Source organism: Triturus cristatus, chromosome 9 (assembly GCF_964204655.1).
Source record: "Triturus cristatus chromosome 9, aTriCri1.1, whole genome shotgun sequence".
Lineage (NCBI taxonomy): Eukaryota > Metazoa > Chordata > Amphibia > Caudata > Salamandridae > Triturus > Triturus cristatus.
The window spans coordinates 589,854,916-589,881,938 of NC_140592.1; the positions used below are offsets into that span (position 1 = coordinate 589,854,916).

The 27,023-nt window shown below is 42.9% G+C and overlaps 1 protein-coding gene across 1 annotated transcript in view; it reads left to right on the forward strand.

The window, feature by feature from the left end:
- LOC146798370 (uncharacterized) overlaps positions 1-15,122 on the forward strand; it is a 34,810-nt gene extending 19,688 nt beyond the window's left edge. Inside the window, exons 2-3 of the mRNA XM_085627955.1 lie at positions 12,949-13,362; positions 14,217-15,122. Of these exons, the coding sequence (XP_085484081.1) occupies positions 12,966-13,362; positions 14,217-14,923 (1,104 nt within the window). The 5' untranslated portion in view covers positions 12,949-12,965 and the 3' untranslated portion in view covers positions 14,924-15,122. The remainder of the gene's footprint in view (positions 1-12,948; positions 13,363-14,216) is intronic.
- Positions 15,123-27,023: the final 11,901 nt, after the last annotated feature.

Sequence of the window (27,023 nt, forward strand, 5' to 3'; positions counted from 1 at the left end):
GTACGCGCCGTACCCCCCCGCCCCCGTATGTACGCGCCGACCCCCCCCAGCCCCCGTATGTACGCGCCGACCCCCCCAGCCCCCGTATGTACGCGCCGACCCCCCCAGCCTCCGTATGTACGCGCCGACCCACCCCCAGCCCCTGTATGTACGCGCTGACCCCCCAGCCCCCGTACGTACACGCCGACCCCCCCAGCCCCCGTATGTACGTGTCAAACCCCCCGTGTATGTACACCCGTGTACGTGTCGTACCCCCCCGTGTATGTACACCCGTGTACGTGTCATACCCCCGTGTATGTACACCCGTGTACGTGTCGAACCCCCCGTGTATGTACACCCGTGTACGTGTCGTACCCCCGTGTATGTACACCCGTGTACGTGTCGAACCCCCCGTGTATGTACACCCGTGCACGTGTCGTACCCCCCATGTATGTACACCCGTGTACGTGTCGTACCCCCGTGTATGTACGGTGCGTACCCCCAGCGCTACGCGCTGGGGGTACGCACCGTACATACACGGGTGGGGGTACGACTCGAACGTACACGGGTGTACATACACGGGGGGTACGACACGTACATGGGTGTACATACACGGGGGTACGACATGTACACGGGTGTACATACACGGGGGTACGACACGTACACGGGTGTACATACACGGTGGGTACGACACGTACACGGGTGTATACATACACGGGGGGTCGGCGCATACGTACGGGGGCTGGGGGGGTCAGCGCGTACATACGGGGGCTGGGGGGGTCGGCACGTACATACGGGGGCTGGGGGGGGGGTCGGCGCATATGTATGGGGGCTGGGGGGGGTCGGCGCGTACATACGGGGGCTGGGGGGGTTGGCGCGTACGTACGGGGGCTGGGGGGGGTCGGCACGTACATACGGGGGCTGGGGGGGGTACGGCGAGTATGCGGGCACATGTCTCCATGGTTGCAATGGGTGTTCGGTGCGGACGGTTTTTTTTCCATCCGGTTGTAACATTGGACGCACGGGATGGACCGTGATTCCGCGGTCGGACTTCACTTTTCACATTTGTACGGTAAATCGTCTGAGGACGTGTCGGACACATTTTCCGACCCGAGGACGTGTGGGGAATAATTCCGAACAGTCTTTGTAATTATCCCCCCCCCTAAAAAAAACTCTTCAACATATTGCAATAAATGTAAGGTGGGGAGGGACTGCCATTATTACTTGTCACTCGGCATATGAGAACCCGTCAAAGCTTTGTGTCTAATAATACAGGCGTGACTCAAAAACTTAGCCACCCCACAAGTAAAAAGCATACTTGAATCAGTTTTAAGGATACGCAGGGTGACCCTATGGCCATGTGTGCCCATGGATTTGCAAATTGGTTTTAACCATTTGAACCTGGCGATAGAATAAGCTGGGCACGCAAACAAAACATGGGACACGCTCTCCAGTGAAGCTCTGCAACAGGGGCAGCCTTCGTTTTCTAATTTCATGGCCATCGAAGTCCTCTTGGCAGGCAGATACCTTTCATGCCTTCAGTCGGTGAAGATTTTTATCTTTGGACCTTTTTAGGAGCTCAGATTCCTTCAGTGGGGAAAACCTGGGAGCTGTAAGCCAGACACCTTTGCCAAGAGGTCCCATTGAAGCTCTGGGGGTCTTGAAAGTTCAAACATTTTCTAAGTTCCAACTTTCCAGACGTCTGGAGCACTCCTCTTGGCCACGTCTTGGCTCTCAGGTGCTCATGGACAGCATTTTAGGGGTCAGAATTCACTCCAGCAAAGATCACTAGTAGGGTCCAGCCTAGGTCCAGTAGGTACTAGTTAGCTGGTAACGTCAGGAAAAAGACCTCTTGCAGCTTATTGTGCCATTATAGCCACATAGGTGGTTAGCTAACAGACACTTGGAGTCCACTCCTCAGACCTTGGTACAAGTGGGATAATTTCATACCCTTCAGGTCTCCACAAAGGCCTCAAACAGTAAGTCTAGTCTTCTTCTTTTTATTCAGTCCAGCGAGTGTTCTGTGGAGTTAGCGGGTGACGGACCACTTTTGTAGGATTTACTACTCAGTGGGTGGGGGTGACTTCTGGACATTCCCTAACCAATGAGAAAAAACCTTCCAGAGCCAACTCTTTTCACTTTTGCAGCACATCCTTACTGTAAATTATCCCACAGTATACTATTCTGAGGCAAATTCAAGATGTCAGCATCTTTCTGCCCTTGGAAGCTCCTGCTGTGCCAGCTAGAGGTGTGTTTAGGAGAATTAGCAGTCCCCACTTCAACTATACCGAACTAGTTCTGGTGCCAGCTCTTCCCCACAGTGGCCTGGTGCCAAAAGGGCTACCGACAGCCCAGGGAATGAAGGCTTTGATTCTACAAGCCTCCCTTCACACTTAGAGGGCCGATTAAGATGCGGCTGTAAAAGGCTCCAAACCTTGGTTAGAGCCTTTACGGCTTCATCGTAATGGGCTGGTCAGTTTACCTTACAACCGCCTCATTACGATTGAGGCGGTTGTAAACGAAACCTGCTAGTCATTCCGGCTGGCTTCCGATGGGCTCGGGGAGTTGTCAGCCAGTCAGAATCCGGCCTGTAATCTAAAGGAGGGGGGGGGGGCATTTCCGCCCTTGACATTACAATGTAGGATTTTGGCAGTCTTTAGGTACTGGCCTTTTCCTTTCTGCAACGGTGCCCCCCTGTTGATAACTGATGTGCCTGCCAGGGGGTGCAGGGATGAACTTTTCTCAATGAGATCTGGTTTCCGGCCGTAACACAAGCTCCCATTGAGAAAAGTGCAATGTGACCGTGTTTGGTCGCATTACAATGGGCTGATCGGGACCACCGACCGGGTGTTGGTCAGTCCCATGACCGAGTCGGTGTCAGCCGGAAGGAATTCCGCCCGACATCGAAATGAGGCCCTTAAGTATGCATGGGAAATCAACTCCCTGGCCTCTTTCAAGTTAATGATGTTTCTGAATCCTCCCCAGCTGCCCTTCCCAGCCTGAAAGGTGTAACATTCCTCACATCCAGGTCTTTCTTCAAAAACAACTAAGCAGTTTTCACACTTCATTCAGAGGAAGAGCGAACAGATAATGGTCAGCTGCTGGTAGTATAATGCTAATTGTCTACTGGAGGTTCAGGGAGACAAAGTATAACTTTTTAAAAGTCACTTTCCCTAAATAATTATGAAAAACCCACTTCACTACTGAGTTTGATTTTCAATAAACATTAAAAATAGTGTTTGAAATATTCCGGTAGTGTGTCCCAAATCAAAGATAGCAGATTTATTATTGTGTTCTGAACTTTAGGTTTCCTCATAGGGCATGTACTGTCCTTTTATAGGTAAAAAAGCTTTTGGAGGCTAGTCACTGTATGTACATGCCAACACTAAATTCTTGCATGTACTACTTTCAAATACCAGGCATCCTGCCTTGTGGCTACAAGGCCTTATTAGGGGTGGCCTAATTAACATTTAAAGCTAGGGTTCTTTCATGTGAAAAAGGTTTATTTTGACATGGTTTTACATGGTTGCCTGCAGGTTTAAAAGCTGCATGAGTAAGCTATGCAGGTATACTGTGAGTTTACTAGAAAGGTAAACATGACAATCAAGAGTAAGCCAGTTTTAATGTGTTTTGGAGTCAGAGCGTAGTCAATCGGGGGTCGGATAGCTGTGCCGAAGTGTGCAGAGTTTGAAAAAACAGCATCATTAGTCCACAAAAAAATGAGGTTGACCATGCAAAAAGATGCACTCTTTCACATTCAACAACCTTTGAAAAAGTATTTAACAGAATGATAATTACATGTTGGTCAGTTTTGGCTTTGAAATACTAAACCCTTAAAACTGAAATGCAATTTATGTTTATCTGTTGCCTCTAGGATAATTTGTGAAAGGAATACATGCTTAATTTCAAACTTGGTGCTCTTTAAACAGTGTTAACTCACCACCTTTTATTGTTTGTTGCTAATTGATCATCGGCTCTACTGTATTTTCAAATTGTCTTCCACAGGCCAAAATATTAAAGAAGCAAGTGTTGAATTTGTAATCATCTATTTATTGCATTACTTACTTGTCAATTTACATGCTATGTTTCGATCCTTGGGCATTAGCATGTTTGATTTTCAAGACATGATTTCAAGACTAGGTTAGACCATCTGGTCTCTATTTAGGTGATGTATCTACTTTTTTAGCAGAATAACACTTTAATAAATGTAGTTGACCATTCTAAATAGCACCAGCAGCCTCTTTTCTTTAATAAGAGATCTACCTTATACATAAGCAGAAGATTAATGTTTTATAAAATGCAATATATACATATCTTAAGTGGAAAATAAGGTTATATGTGTCAGATCCGACTCTTTGCTGCATGAAATCAAAGCTTTTAAAGTGTGCGTTTGGAACAGTAGAAAGGTCACCTATAGTACAATATTACTTAAGAACTGGCACCACAAAATCTACTATTTGCTTTTCAATTCTATGTCCACTTTGTTATTAAGACTCAAAAGAGATTATGGATGAATACTGTAAAATAAATATATGGTTTATTTTGCGGGAAATCTGAATTAAATCTACAATCTTCAATGAATGACTGACTGCCTTTTGACAGGTTTACTAGATGATAGGAGCAAAAGTAATTAAATGCTGGGCCGGGACAGCAGTATATTAAATCCCATCTGAAAGGAATTAGTACAACTTGGAGTAAATTGTAAATGACCCTTACAATAAATAATCTTCTCAAAAGACTGGAAGCTACTGTAAGCTTATGTAATACATTACTGCCAAATAATGAGCAAAATGAATAGTTAGAAACAAAAAGCCTTGAGTCTTCTGTAACTTAGCTTTTCTTCATGTTTCTTTAAATAATCATAGGGCTAGTCTGGTGTAGCCCCAGTGCCTATGTCACATGAAAAACTTCAAAATGATCTCCTGAGCCTTCCTAGGTTGGTGAAGTTGGGGGGCTCTATGTATATGTTTCAACTGCAGAGAAATACATGACATTCGACATGCATAAGATATGGACATCTCGTCTTCTCATACAGAGGCCACAAATCGTATTTTCTATTTTTGCTCTTTGTCACCAACTATTCCATAGACGTTGATGGCTTTCTATACTATTGGGGTGGAATGGTGGTGCATGAGGACTGCATCTCTGTCAGATTTTCAGAAAATCTATACAGGATAAATTTACGTATAATAAATCGGAATGAGAATCGTCCAAAAATTGTGTTGTCGGTCTTAGGATTGGTCACAAGTTCCTGATTTTTAATCTGACGCTAAGAATATTATCTTTGAAAAATCTGGTACAGTATTTCAAATGTTAATTGTGAAAAAAATCCAGTAGATGTTTGACAATCTTGCACCAAGGCTACAGCCATAACAGATTTTCAGACTAACAATAATTATTTTAAAAAGTTTTCACTTAAAGCCATTGTATGTAGATGTAGATCATGTGAATATCCTGAAAAGCGGTCATGATTCCCTTCATGATGGATCTTCGTTGAACACCCATAGCCACAGTATCTTTTAGACATTGCCTTTTCTGCAGCTCCTCAGTCTGAATGCATTTTAGTGATGTGTGCCTTTATGCTCTGGTGGCAGTAGCCACTTGCTAATCATTCAATCAAGATGTCTATGAGCTTAGTGCCTGCCACAATACATTTCCAAAACCACCATCCACCTTGATAATTATGTGAAATCCTTCAAAAAGCGCCTCATACTTTCTTCGCAGGAGACCACCCAAATTGCATGGAACACTGATGTTCTCGAATTATGTTTGCCCCCTCAACCAGGGAATAGCCAGATGTCTACTTGATACTTGATGCACAGGTGCCAGCACTAAGAAATCATCATAGAACTTACTGGGTAGTCTGATCACAGGTTTTTTATAGTCCTCACCAGCTGCTAGACTTGCTAAGCATCCAAGTCCAGCCCTTATTATGATGTCACACCACCCATTTACATGATTTGCATATCCCTACCTGGCTGTGTCTCCATTTAAGGAAAGCTTGCTAAGTCATCTCTTTATGACATAACCAGCTTCACTATGTCACAAAGGAGGAGACAGTGACATAAATGTGGCATCTGCTCAGAAACAGCCATTTGTGGAGACTGGAGTGAGACAATGCTTCGAGGAAGCCCACGGCTCACAGCCCTGGCTCCGCAGACATCCGATGGCCATGGAACCAGCACCAAGAACAGAATCCATGCCTCAATAACATTCTGCCATCTAACACCTGTGACACAGTATGTGCTTTTCTATTGCAAATGTATCAAATTAACTAGTTTTGCCCATGTTCGTTTTCTCAGATGCTGTTTTTTTGGGATACTTATCGGTGAAATCCCACACATAATATACAATATATTAAGAGTAATTTTTTAAATATTTATTTTTCACCATTACATTGTCACCTCAATGACAATGGTGAACCCTACAGTGGAAATACTTACCTTTATGTGTTGAACCTCAATACATGACACATTTAAATTAACACTTTATATTTTAACATTATGTTATCTTAGAACAGGCTGTCCAACACAGGCACATGAATTTCGGTTCTTTGTTAGGTTTTCTGGATAGTGACACTAGATACATTTACATTCAACATAATGATGCTAACTTGACAATCTGGGATCGACCTGGCCCTCCTGCTGCATCTACATTAGACACTCTTGTCTTAGAAATAGTAATGTTAGAAATGTTCTCATTTGAAGAATGGTTATAAAATGTGCTTATGATTACCAAAACAACATTGAGATTTTCTTTAGGACCTATATTTGGGAAGATTCAGATGAAATACAATTAAAGTGCTGGAGACACAGATACCCAATCAAAAAACAAAAATCAGGGATAGTAAACTGTTGAAAGCAATTTTGATCATTTGGTCTGTTTCAAGTACAACTTATATAGGTGCTACTGTGAGCAAAGATTTGCTAACATAAAAAGTGGTTAAAATTATTTTTTTAAGTATGTTCAGGGGCCCAAAGTTTTTTCTTAGGTGCCTACTGCCAGTGCCACAGAATTCCTGGATTCCAAATAGCACCGCTAACTCTTGAATGCACCTAGTCTACTTTCTTCTACCACCCTAAACTTGTAATACCTTTATATTACTCGTGCATGCTTTATTTCATTCCTGTTTTATTGTATTCCTCCTTTCTGTTTGTGCCTTTCTCTTGCTTTTTCTGGGTAAAAAGGCTGGTGATAAAAAATAAGTTTTCATTCCCAAAAATGAGTGCTGAGGTGGAACAAATTGAGCACTGAGATGTGACTTATATGTGTATGTATGGGCATTTATATAGCACACACCTATCAGAAAAGCAGCGAAGCACTGACTAACCAATGAGACTCTCTTAACAAATCTACAGATCCCTGACGAACAACATGGCGGATTCCGTTGGGTCATTGAGGGTGGTTTGGGAGAGAGATTCAGGGACGAAGAATGGGGGAAAGCCAGGGTATCCTTGAGGGAAACAGCAGTGTCCTCCAGGTTCAAGCTCATTCCATTGTACTATCTGCATAGAGTCCACCTCACAAGACGCATTTTGTGGATAATAGGCGTGGCACCTTCCCCTTACTGCCTTCGTTGGACTTCACAGGATGGTGAAGTCCTTCTCACCATATGGAGTTATTTCTGGCAGACAGTGATCTCATGCCTAGGTTCTGTGCTAGGATGAAAATTGAACCCTGATCCGAAGATGGTCCTTTTACATACAAATGCAAACTTAGATACAAACAGATATAAATAAACGGTGCTCTGGTTGGGGTTGGTGGTTGCCAAAGGAGATATAGCCCCCTTTAGAAGGCTCAATATATCCCTCAGTGGAAGAATGGCGTATGGCTATAGAAAAACTAGTATATAATGCGGGAGGTTGCCAGCAGAAATTCACTAAAATTTGGGAGGCTCTGGGAAAATACAACGTGATAAGTATGGACCATGTGGGCATATTAAACCGACACACTGAACCTGGACATACAGGATATAAGCCTTGACAACGGAGGTGTATTATGCAAGAAGTTATTGTTATGGAGTCAGTTTGTCCTGATTGACTCGTTCTATTGTGGCGGCATGGTTTGGGGGAGGACTGGGACGAGGGAAGTGGGCGACCCCTTTAATTTGTTCTTTTTTTTCCTGTTGTTTTGAGTCCAATTTTTATTTCAATCAAATGTGGAGAGGATTTAGAGTGAGGTTATATATCCGAAGTAAGCTCCATAACCCCAGAAACATTTAGGAAAATATTTATATTGTGTTTGAGAGAGCAGAGAAAAGGCAGACGAGCATATTTATGAAGGTTTTGCGTTGCCCTTGCATCACTGAAGGGGGCGCAAGGGCGACGCCAAACCTAAGTCAGATTTATCAAGCCACGCAAGGCCACCTTGCGTGGCCCTGCATGGCTTGATAAATCAAGTGTTACACAATGCAGCACAAATCGCTGTGTTGCATTACTCTACCCCAGGGAAGCGTTGCATGGGTGGAGTGTGGGTGCATTCCCAGATTTACCAACAATGGTTAACCTGGTAATGCATCAAAATGCTACGCCTCACCAGGGGAGGTGCCACGAGGAGAAATATGTTTATTTCTTCTCGTTTTTTTCCTCTAAAGAAAAAAATGTCTCGGGGGATTTTCTTTGAGCAGGAAGGTGTCCCTTCCTGCATAAAAACGATCCTGCTTACAATTCAGGCACCCTTGCACCTTGGCCACATTTGCTCTAGGGAGCTAATTGTGCTCCAGAGCTGGGAAATTACAGGAATGTCCATATATAAAGTACAGTGTGTTCCTGCCCTTTCCCTATCACGAAGCACAGCGCAGCACAGCACAGGGAAGTGACTTGCTGTGCTGCTTGATTATTTGTTAAATAGGCCCCATAGTTTCAGTGCCAAAACAGAACAGTGGAAAGTGACGAAAGTGACGTAACTGTGGTGCCATTTAAAAGGGTTTTAGCGTTAGGTGAAATCATGGCTGAACTGGTAGTTGGCAAGTGGGAACTAGACAATGTTTCAATAGCAGTAATGTACTCTACAGACCAATCAGATCTAGCAAGGCTAGATTTCTCTGAGATAATTTCTGAACATTATTTAATGGGATGAAACACATTTTGAAAAATATTGTCTTAAGGGCCTTAGCTTCTATAGGCATTTCAGAAGAAAACCAATTAAATATTCCAGTTCTGAAAGGTCTGGCTTAGTACTTGGGTGCATTATTTCTCTGCAGCACATCATATATGTCCCTGTAAGAAATTGTTATGCTGCGCCTCTATGCCGGCTTTAAGGGAAGCAAGGACTCTGGATACCTTAGTCAATGAAAGTAGCCCTTAACCTCCACTCTAAAGGAATTTCTGTACAGTTGCGACCACCACAAGCAAGGGGTGGCCGGGGCGGGAGTAAGGAATGTTGTAGGGAGTCACGAGGGGGTTCGCTGGGGGTGTCAGAATATATAAAAAATAAAATAACTTATCTTCAACCGCCGGCCGCCTCCCGCGTCGCACTTCTTCTTCTCTTCCTTGTCCCGGCAGCCCCTGGGACAGACTCCTATCCATTCCCTACACTGCTCTCCTGCTGGGAGACCAGTGCAGGGATTGGACTGAGTGGTCCGAAAAGAAGCTCCGCTCAAGCCAGGGAGTCTGTGGGGGTTTCTCCAGCCCGGCTGTTCAATGCAGCCGGGCTAGGAAATCCTAACCACCCCCTTTTGTACTGCTTTGTTCGCCATAAGTTGGCAGGGTATGCTCAGACGTTGAGTCCCTTGCTCACTTTGCCACTGGATTCAAGCAAGCCTGGCTGAAGACGGCTGAAATGCCAGAAACCGGTCCTAGGAAGCTTGTTTCCGGTCCAGGGAAGGCATGGCTTGGCAGTTCAGGCTGGACTGTTCCCATGAGGCACAGGGTCAGACTGATTTGCATATGGCCATGTCTAAACTGGGGTGGCAGAGTGGGCTAAAGAACGGTGATGGATCAAACCCAGATCTGTTGACTGGGTGTGAGTGTTTGATTGGTTCTGATGCTCCGTCCATCACCACCCCCTTTTGTACAGGAAAACCTAAGTGGGCATGTGTGTTTTGGTTGGCCTGAGACGGCCGGCCAAACACATATGTGCACTTAGGGAGTGCACAAAGCACTTCTCCTCCGTGCCACTCCCTGCACAAGCTGGCTCTCAGCTGCTAAATGAAAAATAAAACGATGCTAGAACATTGTTTTATTTTTTATTTGCTGGCTCTGAGCCAGGCAGTAGGGCGATGCTCCTCCGCCACTAAGGAGGAGCTGCCCCTGTTACTGCATACATTATGGCAAGTTGAGCTCTGGAGATGAGGCGTATCTACAGGGCCATGAAGTAATGGCTGTAAAGTTCGGGGTGATATAGCCAACAACAATCCTCTAGTGTCATTAGGGACAAGGGTATCCTAAGGATTTGGGGGGCCCAAGGCCAAACTTATTTTTTGGGCCCCTGCTTGGAACAGCTTTGAATTTATGATCCAATTTGAGCTCTTTCATGCTGTCTTTGGCCAGGTCACTGACAGTGCACAGGCACACTCGCCCAAATTCTAAATATGTTTACATTTAATTTTCAGCGATAGTGACGTGTTTTTAATATTGTAACAGAGCAGCAGCTCACTAATATTACTGCAAATAATCTCTGTGACAACCTCCCATTTTTCAGTTAGGTGTTTTTTATCTAAAATATATTTTTTATGAAGGTTTCGTGAAACGTAAACACATTTCTCCGCGAAATGTCCGTTATAGACTCTCACACATCACCCACATTAAAAATAAATTAAAGGGGAACAGCATTTAAAACACTCTGTTTAAGAATTATTTAAGATCATCAGGGCAAGCCCCTCTGCAGAACAGAGCTGTCTCTCATGGTCCCCCTTAAAAGGCAGGGGCCTGGGGCCAGAGCCAACTTTGCCCCTTCCTTAACCCCTTCGCCGCGGCAGGAATTCCGCCGCGGCGCTGGGGGGGTTTGGGGGCAGTTGCGGTGCTGCCGTGCTCGTGACGGAACCACCCCGTCATGAGTCACAGGTGAGCTGTGCTCATGACGGAGTGGTTCCGTCACGACTCCGCCCACTGCGCTAATCACCCCCACAGGTGGGGAATTAGCGCCGCGTGGGCGGAGCGGCCGCCAACGGCCGCAGCATGACGGAACCATTCCGTCATGAGCACAGCGCACCCGTGGCTCATGACGGAGTGGTTCCGTCATGAGCACAGAACAGGTTAAAACGTCTCTGGTTACAGATGGTATTTGGGGTTAGTTCTTCCAGTAGAGGGAATGGTATTATTCAACGTAGATTGCATATCAAATATCAAGGCACAAAATATCGACCTGCAACAATATGGAATACCACTAACTCATCAAGGCAAGTTTATTTATGTAAGTGTGGATGTATTATTCTTATCTACATATGTGCATACCTTCATGATATGTTTGATGTCAAGGTGAGAATATGTGAAACTAAGAATAATATAGAACACATTTCCACTTTCTTCATAATATTTCATGACGATGTAGTGACACTTGAAATTGTGAAGTTGATATTGTTGCGAATCGACATTAAAAACATAGGGGCATATTTACAAGGAAACTGTCAGAGTGCGGCGTTAAACCAAGAAGGCTTACGCCGCTCTCCAACATTTTCCAATTGCAGGGATGCGCCGTATTCACAATACGGTGCACGCCTGCCTTTCCCTTAGCACTGGTGCTAAATGAAGCTGCTTAGCACCAATGCAGGCACTCTTGCACCATCGTGCAAGGGGGCCTGCGTTGCAGAGAAAGATTGTTTACGTGCAGGATGGTGTCCCTCCCTCACATAAACAATAAGTAATGGTGCTTTGTAACTTCTATGTGTGCTGCAGAATGCAGCACACATAGAAGTTTCAGATCGTTATTTTTTTTTTAACCCCTTTGCCGCGGCAGGAATTCCGCCGTGGCGCTGGGGGCGTTTGGGGGCAGGTGCGGTGGCGCTGTGCTTGTGACGGAACCACTCCGTCACGAGCCACGGGTGAGCTGTGCTCATGACGGAGTGGTTCCGTCATGTCTCCGCCCACTGCGCTAATCGCCCGCACAGGCGGGGAATTAGCGCTGCGTGGGCGGAGCGGCCGCCAACGGCCGCAGCATGACGGAACCACTCCGTCATGAGCACACGGCACCCGTGGTTCATGACGGAGTGGTTCAGTCATGAGCACGGAAAGGGTTAATGATTGTTTATGTGAAGGAAGGGACATATTCCTGCACATAAACAATCAATGGCGTTTTGCTGTTTCTATGTGTGCTGCACAATGCAGCACACGTAGAAACAGCAAAAACAAGGAGTTATAAAGCATCTCTCCTCGTTTAACCAGGTTAAGACCAGGTTTTTTCTGGTCTTAATTTTGGTGCTGCCCCATATTTACCCTACTCTTGTAAATATGGGGCAGCTTCAAAATCAATGGGTGTTGTGGCAGAACGCCCACTGCCACAACCATTGCCTGCCCCTTTCATGCTAGAGTGAAAGTGGGCCTTATGTACAAGGCAGCGTATTAACACCACCATGTGAATACGGCAAAGTCCCTATCACCACAGGAACGTGTGAAAAAGTGACGTTCCTGTGGCAATAGGATCTTGTAAATATGCCTCCTAGTATTGTGGTAGAACACCTCAACATTCAGTGCTAGTTAGGATAAAATGATGACTTTAGGTGTGAGAAAATGACAATTTTCGGATAGCTGTAGCTCATGTGTTCATTCACAGTCATTTAAAAACATCAATTTGCATTGATCAGACACATACCAAATGCCTCATGCAAGTACTGTTATGTGTGATCAATTTTAAGGGTAGAGACATAATGGCACAAATAACCACAATGCACAGAGGTAGAGCCAGATTCCAGTTACCACAGGCACACTTTGTGGCACAGTGCTAATAGCGCCAAAGGTAAAATGTGCACAGTTTTATTGCGTAACTTGGGAATCCACAACCACTGGGATTCTTGCTGCTCTTGTACCTTCACAGACCTCCTGGTGCGCACCATGGCTGGAAGACAAGGAAAATCGAAATTCACAGATGAGGAGCTGCAAATCCTGGTGGATGAGGTAAAGAAAGACGAGCCATGCCTTTTCGGCTGCCGTGCGGGAATGACAACTCAGAAGACCATGTCAGCAGCGTGGGACAGGATCGCCAATGAAGTCAATGCCGTAGCTGCCAGCCCACGCACCGCTCATGAACTGAAAGAGAAGTGGCATGATATGAAACTGAAGGTCTGTGAAAAGTTAGCCCTGCATAGACTCAAAGTGGCCCAGTCTAGGGGAAGAGGTTGCTCACCGCTCTGCCTGAAGCCATGGGAGATGAAAGTCAAGACCCTTCTCGACGCAGACAGTCTTCACAATGTTGGATCAGTGGACTCCGAGGATAGTGACACAGAATCCGGTGAGTATGCCAAGTGCACCACAACACTGCTGTTGGTATACCCTAGAAGACACTGGTGGGAGGGTCTTGCAGGGCTGAAGTCATCCGAAACTTGTACCACTTCTAAGCCGCCATAGTACCACAAATGTTATGTCTTCAGGGTCCTCTGTGGAGAACAAAGCAAATGGTAAATTCTTACCACCACACCATAAACATCAGTCAGGGAACCACTGCTATTAATGGCTTGTCCTTTGGTACCCCTGTCACAAAGACAGCAACAGGAAGAGAAAGTACACTGCCCCAAGAGCCCAGTTTACTGTCGATATTCTCCACTCCATGCTAGTTAGCGGAGCAAAGGTAAGACAGGGGGACAACCATGTGATCTCATCAGGGGGTCATAGGGTTCTCTGATTTTGATGATTAAGCAACTTTGCACCAAACTTACTTCTCATAGTTCTGATCACGTGAACACAGAAACCAAAACTTCTGTCTTACAGTTGGAGACATTTGCATCTTTCACTGACAAAGGATAGGACCCCAGCCCAAACTGTCTTTAGTGGCACTGTCCTGCCTTGCATTCTCCCAGTCTCCCTTCAGAATCTCATGCCCCCAATGAAGACACAGCCTACCCAAGTAACGACCTTTGAAGTGAACAATCTGCTGTTGTTAATGGCACTGCACAGCTGAAAGGCTGCATTTCCCTAGTCTGATAAAATTGATTGCACTCCTGAAATGGATCAGTATAAATTGGCAAAGGTGTTTAGCAATGAAGCAGGAGATCCCAAATGTGTGGAAATGAACTGCAGAAAACCCTTACCACAAGACAGATGAAAAAATGCACTTTCTTGCACTGACCATCTACCTCCTTACTGCAGGTGCCGCAGATGAAAAGGATGAGGGTAAAGAGGACGGCAGCCGGTGCCTTCATCAGGGCAACTCTAGGCCCCCTAACCCACCAAGACCAGCAATACCCTCAGCCATTCCCGTCACCACAGCTTCACCCACAGAATCGGTGGAGGCTACAGGCACCACACAGAGAGCGCACGCCACAACGCAGGCGCACAGTGCACCGGAAGCACTTGACATCAATGCACACCTGGGAGCCATTCGAAATGCGCAGCAAGAGATGCTCGAAAATGGCAAACGCCAGTTGGATGTTCTACAACACATCAGTGTGGTTCTGGAGGAAGTTGACGAGCACACCAGGGAGGACAGGCAGGCAGCTCTTCTGCAGCACAGGTGCACCCGCCACACCCTTGTTGCCCTGGTAACCAGCTCCAAAGCAATGACAAGCGCGGTTATGAATTTGGCTGTGGTGAATGATACCATATGCAAAGAACTTGCTAGGTGCCAGGAGGCCTGCATTCTGTGTCACCAGGGCCTTACCACACTCCTTGAACGACAAGAAGCCAGCTACTCAGAGATGCCCCTGCCCTGCGAAAGGGACTGCGGCAATCACACAGAGGATCAGTCACTCCCTTGTGGTAGTCCATCCACACCCGGGTCCAAGAGACCTCTAAGGAGAACATCAGAACTTTGTACACGGTCTCACAGCCAGGACCCTGCAAAGAGAAAGCGATAGAATGGTAGCATGGCCTCTGAAGTGGAAGAGTGAACTCTGTAATGACATGGGATGCAAAAGGGATGCAAAATGTATGCAACAATCCCCAGCCCATTCCCTCCAAATGTGCCGCTCATGTTTTCATCAACACTTGCTCTGTTTTGTGTGCACATTTGTGTTTAAGTCTCAGTGGAAAGTGGTTTTCGATCCTTCCTTTGCGTCATGCTCATGCATTGTTCATTAAAAAGGTATGTGTTCACATTCTTTGGCTCATCTTTCATGGTCATCGTTTGTGGGGACGTTTGTTATTAATGAGCAGTTACCGGCCTCATTGGAATTATGAGAGTAGTGGGAATACCACAGTTCTGTGATGTTTCATGCGGCCATTTTGGCTGCTGAAATCTGGTGGAATACTCAGCGAAATGAGGTAATATCAAACATACGGATTCCTCTGTAATTTCCAACTTTTTCAGTGCCTTTTAAGGGTTCAGCTCAGAATACATGTTAATTCCCTAATCAAGTGGTACATTAACACGTCCTTATTCGAGGCACATTTAGAGAGGCCCATAATGAAGTTCATTGTCTTAATGGTAATCCCTGCCCTGGTGTAGGATGTGTAGTTTTGTGTCATGCTGTAGACTTATGCGCTATATTCATAAATATTGTCTTAAGTGTCTACCTAGATTCGCCTCCAAATTAAACACTCTTGTCATGAAGGCACCACATTGAGTTTGAGATCATTCCTGGATACATGTCATTGTGCAAGGTTCTGAAATGTATGACTTACTCAACCTCTATGAATGGTTAATCAGTTGATAGATTATTTTACAGTTTGTAATCTTACATGAACCTCCTACAGTAGAGGATTTCAGCTTCTACACATGTCTGAAGTCTTTCTTCTATCTTTACTTACTCAGCTAGCACAGTTGACTTAAGTGACCTGAGTGTGGAGACTGACTCCTCCTAAAGGATGGGTGGATAGTTTGGAGAAAGGGTCTTCTCCGTAACCCTTGCCTCAACTTGATCCACCATTGTTCAGTGTTTAAAATGCCCACCTTGAGTCTGCCTGAGCTTCCTTTCTTCTAGAGCATGGGGTAGGGCATTGGTGTCACCTGAATTGCTATCAAGCAGACTATCAGTCTGGTCTGACAGTGCTACTACTTTCTAAACTGTGCCTGTGTAATACCAGTACTTGATAAAAGGTAATCTCACCAAGCTCGCTACATTAGGGAGGCGCCATATGAGATCTCACACCTTTTAACCTTTAAATGGGAGATGCAATAGGGAGGAAATAATTTAAGAAGTCAATGGAGGCAAAAGAAGCACTTGGGCTGCTCCTATAGTGTGAGAATTCTGAGCCCTTACATGCGAGTAGCCTCTCTGGTCAGCAGATGACACAAGTGCCTACACTCCATGAACGGGCATCTGTTTCTTACCTGTGTCTTATCCAGGAGCATTTGTCTGCCACTGGGGTATTGCTATAAGTGGGTGGTGCTAATCTGCAGTATTTTTTATATTGTTTTGTACTGAAATTGAATTTATGTAGTGCTAGCATATATAGTATGAGCACTAGTAGGTAGAGAGCACGCTATACCCCGGGGAAGTGCTTGGTTGAAAGAGAGCTGCATTGCAGTGTTAATTATGCACAGGCATTTTTAATATAGTGCCTCAGTGTCCAGAGCGGTGCTCATATCTTGCTTTAGATTGCTGTGTCTAGTTGTGTGATAGTGCTTAATTTGAGCCCGTGGTCTCCAGGGCTCAGCACCAGCACTTTATTGTCAACAGCAGTACTTATGACAGCCTGCCACGTGGTGGCGCTCTTGGTCTAATTTTGGGATGAGCACAACATAAGTCACTTAATAATTGAATATACATTAAAATGACTGATATCTGGCACCCAAAAGTATAAGAATAGCCTGGACAGCAGGCATTAGTCATTTTTTATGTATATCAAAAGTATGAATTGTCACACTTGTAGGAGTGGGATGTTTAGTTGTTTTGGTACTGTCCATGACAGCGCTAGTGGGTGCGAAGGTTATGCAATCTGCAGAGGCCTCCTGACGAGGGTCCTGGCACTTATTTTATTTTACAAATTAAGAATTGGTAATAGTGGGTAGAGGAGTGAGAGGGGCATCACATGTGTTAATTTTTATTCCTGATTGATAGGGTCTCTAAGGACTCCACCCATGAATGACAAACAGCAGCCTGTTAAAGTATACAAAAGTGATAGATGGAATGGTTGAAGCAATCTCAGCCACTGGTAATTACTCAGGCCTCATCCCAGTTCATCATTATTTTGCACACCATGCCACCTCGGTTTGGACCCAGCCATCTGCAAATGAGTCTTGACCCTGCTCCAGTGGGAACAGTTCAGCCCGAACTGCCATGCCAGGTCCTCCCAGAACTGGAACAAAAACAACCCGGGACCGGTTTCACCCTAGTTAGGGTCAATTTTCCAGGTATAGCTTGGTACCAGTGGCAGAGTGTGGCCAGGACCTACATCTGGGAATATCCGTCCCACTTAGGGCAACCCACAGGATGGCACTGGTTACAGCCATCCAGGATAAATGCTGCATTTTGTGGATCCAACTAACTTAGAAAAGTGCTGTCAGTATCCCGACCATTCACGACCTGTGTTATGTATTCTTTGCATGGCAGTTCTGGGCAGGACAAAAAACCCTGCCCGGAGGATGGCAAACCTTCTGATGTCATATTAGCCAGTGTCCAGGGGCAAGAGCGTGTTTCCTTTGGCTTGACCACAGCCACTACCACTGGCTCCAAAGTTGACAGACTGATTGGGAAGAGGGCAGTAACAGTAGATACAGGCCTTATCAGATTCCTAAGATTTTTACTTTCACAAAGATATTTTGGCTGATGAAAAAGCAGAAATCTCCGTGTTAAAGTAAGAGGATAATTAAGGAATTATTTGGAGATTCGGCCCTGGTAATTCCTCATTTCTCAGCTTCAAAATCATAAGGAGATGGATTTTCTCTACCCAAGAAGTTACCTGTAACCCCTATATCAGTAAGAGGAGGTGTTAAGAAAATCCAGGCCTTTTTCCCAGCTACTGGTAATGAGGGCTCAATGATGAAACCTACTCTGAGTATTTTATTGGCTGGGCTCTTTGCTGACCCTAGTAATGGGAGTTCCTAGGCACTATTTAGGCTTATAGTGCCAGTGTGATGACGACAAATTGGCATCAATCTGTTCTCCTTTTCTTTGGTGACCTTGAACATGCCTCTGCTGTTTTTATGCTAAACCTTAAACTTCCCTAATGGAACATTGGCATTTTCCAGTTTCACATTAGAGCCTTTACAAATCTGTTAGTTTAAATCCATTTTAAAGTGGCTGAATGCATAACCTTAAATCTTTTTCAGGAAATGCCGTAGGTTGAGTGTACGTTCTTTATAACGTCATCAAAGCTGATTTGTATGTTGGCACCTGTTTAGAGCCATGTTATAAGTGGACTCAATGCTGATTTTGGGTGCTTGTTTATCTGGCATGTGGTAATGCCATATGCAGTATGACTGCATGTGACATTGCCACCGATGACTCCTTAGACAGATCAGTCAAGTCAAAATTGTTGCAAATTGTCACTGGAAAAAGGCCTAGAATATGGCAACATCATGCAGAAATTGATTACAACACTCCCAAACAAAGTATGCTGGAGGACAGCAAATGCAGAAAACTTAAAGTGGGCATAAGAAAGTTTACAAGGAAATGCAATTTACTTTCAGTACCAGCAATTGCACTCCTGATAAGATGAGAACCCACTTCATGTATTCCCGGATCCATGCCAGCTCATCACCTCCACAAAAAATGAGGAATAATGGGCACAGAAAGGATTGCCCCTGTCCTTTTATAAAGAAAAACATACATTTACATACATACATTTACATTTAAATGAAAAATATTTGACTTCTATGCATATTATGGTACCAAAATGCCCCTATTTTATAACAAAACAATGTCTACTAGGCTACAAATGTCATACATTCTATATTTTTAAAAGTGGAGAGTAGGGTTTCAAATGCAGTCAATAACAATATCTTCCCTGGTACTCTGTGAAAAAGTATTTTTTTTACTTTTTATTAAGACTCATTTAAAACATTCTTTGTCCCATCAACTCAAGGTTCTCAATTTGGTTTGATTAAACAAAGGGTTTGCGATCTTGACCATGCGAAGTCAATGAGAGAAACTGGAATATTTAAGGTTTGACAGTAAACAGTTTCATGATAATGTTTTCTTTATAGTGTTTTTTCTTTCTAATATTCTGGTGCAGTATAGATTTACTATTCTTAACTCCACATCAACCTACCTCAAAGATAAAAGAATCTGATTCGCAAAGGTAAATTGTATATTTACTCAGATATAGATCTACACCTAGGTGTAACTCTCCACTTGATGCTATTCACCATTTGGGAGTGCAGATTTACACCCAGGTGCTGCCCTACATATTCCTACTTCCTCAAGTGAGGGTGTGGAGCCGCCTCATTTGAATTTATGGGTGTAACATTACTACTTTTAAATACTTTTCACTTGTTGGTGTAAATCTCCACCACTAGGGTGGAGATCTTCCTATCGCAGGGCATAAGGAAATTTTATTATATGTATCATGGTAAAAAACGTAAAAACCTATTTTAATGTATAACATAAATGTGAAACAAAATCTAAAGTACTATTAACTTGGAACTAGTAAAATTAAAAGTTACAGCACATTAACTCATCTACAAAATATTCATTAAATAATACAACAATGTTAACATTTTAATTTCATTTATAAATATAACTTTTTGAACAATTGAAAAAATACCTAGCCCTCAGTAACATTCTTTTTTAATGTTTAGTAAAATGTTTAAAAGTTAAATGAATTTTTGTAAAGTTTATTAAATTTAAAAAATATCATCAATTATACTTTTTATGTGTGTGTGTGTTGGTGTGGGTGTTGCAGTACCTGTGTTTTCCCATGTCTTTTGCTTGCCTTACTCCAAGGATGGCCAGGAGTCCAAGCCTCTTTTGCACTATCAGAGCTATAGTAACTATCGAAGTGTATTTTTGAATTGCAGTAGTCTTTCTTTTTTGTCAATGTGTGCTTTGTATTCGCATATCCCCCCTAAGCCCACCTTATGCTTCCCTTAACCCCACCAAGTTTTGAGAACCATGCCTCATTTACCCACCACTCCCCCTTTTCCCTCATATATATAATGCAAAGTAGTATACTTATGTGTGCCAAGATCTCCCTCATAGTAATGGAGATCTCTGAACAAGAAAGATAGGAACCACGGAAGCCTACGGCCCTAGGGTTGTGAACTGCATTATATAGTAAGCGAGTAGTACTATAGTACTACTTTACGTATTATAAAATGCAGTTTGTGAGTCGGGTCTATATATCATCAAGGTACATAGATATGGAGTTAAGAATATTAAATCCTTACTTATCTATCCACACTTGCCTTCACAGTATTATGGTAGTCGATATTTTGCATACAAGATTTCGAAAATGCAATATTGTGCCAGAAAACCATTTAAAACAGCTGACTGCATCGAGTGCAGCAAGCCTTGTTGTGTACCTGCTTATTTCAAAGTCTCTGAGTCCAAATACAGGGACAATGAGAGCATATGTATTTGTCACACCCAGCACTGTTTAAGGACAAAATGATCATAGGTTGGGACTCAGAAAAGATGATACTTTCTAGCCATGTGAATCAAATATATTGCATCTAGTACTTCAAATGACACTACGTCGATCATTTAGAAGCAAGGACAACGCAAACGCCTACTAAGTCTGGGCCTAATGTAGCACTACTATGTGTGACCAGTAAGGGCTGGCACTCAAAACTATCACCTTTAAACAAATAATCCAAGAAGTGCATTTTATTTATGAATTGACAGTGTGCTAGGGGCTGCTCCTCATAGGTAGCCTTCAGCGTGCTGATCGCATTTCCTTAATTGTTGAGAAAAAGAAACCTAGACAGTAAAACCAACCAAGCTGTGATGCAACCATTTCATCAGAAGGATGTAGGGTTTTGCCGAACCAGGCACATAGCTGAGTGTAGCAGATTATAAAGCTCATCCTGCCTCCTACTCCTTCCCTTTATACATTTTTTTTTAACCAAAATGCTTTTAAATTAATGCTGATAAGCATTCCATAGTTTTTACTTCCACAGCTCCATAGCTTTTGTCTGAATGATTTAGACGTCCTCACTCAGGTATAAGCAGAACATCTCATTTGTGTACTTCTCTCACAACTAGATGTTTAGGAGCATGCTTACACAAGTGGATGCATATAGAACAAGGAGTTAACCACTCAAAAGCTGCTTCGATGAGGAATTTGCTGTTGTCTTATACTTTTTTTTCCCCCTAAAGTTCGTTATCACCAATCTTTGAGTATGATTCACTTCTTGGACATGTCATGAGTATGATGGAATAAGAGCACAAGAGATACCACTACCAGTCACATAGTGCCAAATGTAGAAAAAATGTTGCAGTTGCAAACACTGCGATTCTTTGGGCCTGATGTTCGACCATTTCATTTTGCGACTTGCAAATTGCGATTTTTAGTGAGTCACAAAATCAAATGTACCAATGTGTCTCAGACAACTTTAGCAATTCCAATTGATGTCGCAAATGAATTACCTCATTAATATTCATGAGGTAGGTCGCAATTTGTGACCCATTGGGAATGGCCTGTAATCACAGGGATGGTGGCCTGCTGGGGTCAGCACACCACCATGTCTCTGATTTCTTTTTAAATAAAGCTATTTTTTTCTGAAATGCAGCCTGTTTTCATTAGAATCGAAAAAAGAAAAATGAAAAGTTTCCTTTTCATTTTTTAAGAGTAGGCAGTGGTCTGTGGGAACGCTGCCCGCTCTTAAAAAATGTTGGCGCCCACATTCACAAAAGGGGAAGGGGTCCCTTGGGGACCCCTTCCCATTTGCAAATGAGTTACCACCTCCTTCATGGAGTCAGTAAAATCTAAATGTTTTGCGACCGCATTCTGGTTGCAAAACATTCATACATGCGACTCGCTATTAGTAAGGGATGCCCTTGAACCGCCCCTTCCTAATAGTAACTCGCAAACCCTCTTTTGCGAGTCATTAATAGGTTACCGACTCGCAAAATATGGTTAGTACATTGGGAAAGCCATTTTAGAAGTCGCAAACGGCCCAATTCTACATTTGCAACTGCTAAAAACAGTCATACATCTGGCCCAAATTCACACTGTTTGCGACCGCAAAGTGTTCTTATAATGAACTAAACCCCTTTTCTGATTAGGAAAAGCCTTTCTGAATTACAGAGGGTGTTTTGCAATTCATTGTGAATCTCATTGGGGAGGGGGATCCCCTTTCTATCTGCAGTTTGAAATGAGACGTATGAGTGGTTTGTGACTGCAATTGTAGTAAAAAACAGTTGACTAGTTACTGACACCTCATTCTCATAAGATGAAGCTGTCTCTGTTGGACAGCTTCTCCTTTGAGTGTTGTGTTGTACATTCTCAGGGAGAGCAAGTAGTGTTGTTGGAGACCACTCCTAGCTCCCATCTGTGTCTTCCCAATGTAAAACATGTTTAAAAAAAAAAAAGAAATGCAGCCCCTGCCCCATTAAGTAACAGTGGTTGGTTTAAAAACAAAAAAAGTTTCCCATTTGGAAATGTGAACATAGGGATGGTGGTCAGCTTTCCCTGCAGTTCACCACCACTGTGTTTGTATCCAATCACAGAGGATTGCAAATAATGACCTGCCTTATTGATATTCTTTTTGTGACCCCCTGCAAATTGACACTTTGTGGTGTCATCTATTTGTCCATATGTGGCGTCGCAGACTGGAATGCAGGTTGCAAAAAGCTGCTGTGCAATTTGCACCCGTTTCCAATCTTCAAATTAGTAAATCATACCTTTTTTGTTTCAGAATTTTTCATGTACTCACAAAAAGAGGCACTGTTCCCAGGTGAATCAGGTCAAGGAGCGACCAGGATCCACATGCGGAAATGAAGGGATAGAGAAGATTAGGTCAGGGATTAGGTACTCTGGATGGCAGGGGAGACACAATATTGTCTCTTGTTGCCCTCACACACCCCGAAGGATGTCATGCTTCATCATCGGGCATTTGCTCATCGTCGGGCCCGGTCCAGACTACCTACGAGCAGGCGTCTGGATCGGGCAGGTTTCCAGTGCCGTCACCTGAGTAACCCCCCTAGAAGGTGGGGGCATCCTACGCCATTAGACTCATGGAGTAACCCTCACTCCTCTGTTAGGTCAGTTTCAAAGGGGGCATAACATACTGGTTTTTTCACACACTACCTGTGTAGGCGATTTAAACCTTTTCCCCCCTTTCTGAACAGCGAGAGGGCTAATACCACCCTACCCGCTTTATTTAGTTTGTGCACCGTTCACATTTCACCATCACCTCTGGTCCTGATGAAACGCCAAGGATCACTTTGACCACCCAAGGCGTGAAACATGTCGACCATTTTTTAAGTTATCCAGACACATAACGTCTTGACAGATAACTATCAACCTACGGGTTTTTTATTATACCAAGGATATCTCTTTATTAAATGACAATTTGTTTGGTATCCCTAGGTATTCTTAAACTCACCTTGCACACACCACTTTGCACTGACCATTCTGGTACTTCCCTCCCACATACCCGCATGCACCCATTGGCAGTTCTCTAAAAGATCTCCGCCAAAGAGACCCTTCGGGGGACCCGTAGGGCATTGCACCGCCGGCCCGACGAGAAGCAAACGCCCGATGATGAAGCATGACATCCTTCGGGGTGTGTGAGGGCAACAAGAGACAATATTGTGTCTCCCCTGCCATCCAGAGTACCTAATCCCTGACCTAATCTTCTCTATCCCTTCATTTCCGGATGTGGACCCTGGTCGCTCCTTGACCTGATTCACCAGGGAACAGTGCTTCTTTTTGTGAGTACCTGATCTAATTCTTGGAGCATAGGCACTGGACCATTATCAAGCTCCTGGTCCCCCCTCTTTTTTTGACATAAGAATTTTTTATTACATTTTCAAGAGAAACAAAACACAAAAATACAAAAAAGAATACAATCCATTAGAAAATCAAGATTATACTTACAAGTTATAGAAATCAATTACAAGCAAACCAATATAAAAAATCCCATAAAATTATCAAATCATAACAGAAAAGAAGGAAGGAAAAGAAAAAGAACAAAAGAGAGAGAGAAAAGAAAAAGAAAAGTAAAAGAAAGGTAAAGATCAAAGAGATAAAAAAAAACAAGAATCATAAAATAAAAATCATATAAGAGCAAATGTCCAAGACCACATAAGATACCAGAGAAAAGAACCAAATTAGGGTAGAGGAGCATGTGAAGAAAGATAAGATGTAAAAGGTAACCAGAGAAGATCAGATTTCATTTTTTGAGAAAGGACAGAAGAAGAGACACTGGCAATCCGATGTTCATCGCAAATAAAGTTCCACCACATTAATATAGATATTTTCGAATTGTCTTTCCACGAAGATAAAATGACTTTAAATGCCGGTGCAATAAAAAGGTCAAACAATGAAGAAATAGAAGTGGAGTCATCCAGATCAGGTGAGGAGGAACCTAAAAAAACATTATGAAATGATAAACTCAGATTACAGTTGAAAATGTTCATGCACTTTGACCAAACCGATTTCCAAAAAATCAAAACATTTGAACAATCATAAAGTAAATGTCTCAGAGTGCCAGTATGCTTAGAGCAAGACCAGCATAGGGGGGACGAAGAAGGGGAGAACTTGGAAATACAAACAGGAGTAATAACAGCTCTATTATAAATAAAATATAAGGATTGAGTTATACGGGCAGCAGCAGAGATTTTAAATAGCTTAGACCATAATTTATCCCAGACATCAATATTAAATGAGAGGGATACGTCTATTTCCCAAGCAAGTTCAGTAGGGGATTTAGGTCTCTCAGTTATGTTTAACAACAATATTTGATAAACAAGAGCGGCTTTAGGTTTATGCATAGGAAATAGAGTGTACAAAGGTGTCGGGGGAGTGAGGGATGTTGAGGATGTAGTAGTATCAAAAGAAGCTAACTGTAGTTGTATAGCAGCTGAAATTAAAAGATATTCAGTAAGAGAGGTATCAGGTAGCTGAAATCGTGTTTGCAGATCAAGGAAGGGAATAACAGAGTGTTGATGGATTAATTGATGAACAAACATAATACCCTTCTCTTTCCAGTGTTTGTAGTAGAATGATTTACCCTTATATCTAAGAAATTTATTATACCAAATAGTAGAAGATAGAAAGCATTGAAATGGAGTTAAACCCTTAGTGAATGTACTATACAGTAAGTTTTGGGAATATTTTATAATAGGGTTGTTGGAGATGAAAGTACAATTAGACATATAAAGCACATTCTGAAAAGAAAAATCCTTTAGAGAGGACCGTTCAAAGACAATCCATCTCGGTATAGGGGTATCAGCAAAATCAAAAGATATAGCAAAGGACTGCTTTATTATAAAGGCTGAATGATACGCCTTAAAATCGGGAAAACGTACTCCACCTTCAGACTTAGGGCGTTTAAGTTTCATAAGGGAAATACGTGGGTGTTTCTTATTCCATAAGAATTTCACACAAATGGAATTAATTTGTGACAAATATGTAATGGGAATGCGAATAGGCAACATAGACAGTATATAAAGGACATGAGGTACAATCATCATTTTTATCGTATCTAACCTCCCCCACCATGAAAGATACAGTGGGGTCCATGTAAGAAGCAACGATTGAATTTTAGAAATTAATGCAGCAAATGTATGTTTAATTGTGGCAGGTAGGGAGAAGGAGAACCAAACACCTAGATATTTAATTTTCGTAGGGCACCATGTAAAATTAGTATCTTTAAACATATATTGATAACATGATGAGTTCAGGGGTAGAACTTCTGTCTTAGAGAGATTTAACTTATAACCAGAGATGCTGGAATATAAGCGAACCTCATCCAAGAAGGGGGGAAGGGATGTAAGAGGATTAGCCATATATACCAATACATCGTCAGCGTATGCTGATAATTTAATTTCTAGAGAATTATATGTAACGCCAGATATATGAGCATTAATCCGAATCTGCTCGAGAAATGGTTCGAGGCAAAGAACAAATAATAAAGGAGAAAGATGGCAGCCTTGACGCGTACCACGAGTCAGTGAAAAAGATTTTGAAAAATGGTTATTAACAAAAATACTGGCCCGTGGACAAGAGTATAATAATTTAACATAGGAAATGAAAGCTGGACCAAAACCAAACCATTGGAGGGTTCTAAACATAAATTGCCAATTAATGCGGTCAAAGGCCTTTTCGGCATCTAAAGACAACGCTGCGAGAGGAGATTGAAATTTTTTTGCATGAGAGATGACATTTGCAAACATTCGAGCATTATCTGCTGCTAATATACCCTTAATAAAGCCAACTTGGTCGGTCTTAACCAATAATGGAAGAAGACTCTCGAGCCGAGTAGCAAGAATCTTTGCAAATATCTTACAATCATAGTTAATTAATGAAATGGGGCGATAGTTTTTGCATAGAGAATGATCTTTATCAGGTTTGGGAATAATAATTATTAAAGCATCCATAAAAGAGCCAGAGGCCTTCGCATCATTAATAAAGGAATTAAACAGAGCCAGCAGCTTAGGAACAAAAATCGATGCGAATGTAGAATAAAATTCCACCGAGAAGCCATCCGGTCCAGGAGCCTTAGATTTTTTCAAGGATTTAATGGCATTAATAATCTCTTGGGCAGTAACCGCATTTTCCAATGACTCAAATTCACTGGGTAAGGTTGGTGGAGAAGGAAGGCCAGAAAAGAAAATATCTAAATTTATGTTCGAAGGATTTGTGTGATCAGTATAAAGGGCCTGATAGTAATCATGAAAAATATTAGCAATGTCATCATCTGAGGAGACCAAACGGTTGGTAGATTCATTCAAAATAGGACCAATATTTTTACGTTCAGATTTAATCTTTAAATAGTTGGCTAACATCTTGCCAGCTTTATTTTGGCCCCCATGATATTTAGATTTAATTTTAAGGAGGATGTTACAAGCTTCAACTGTAGCCAGTTTATTGAGTTCAGATTTGGCCTTAATGAGCTCATGAAGT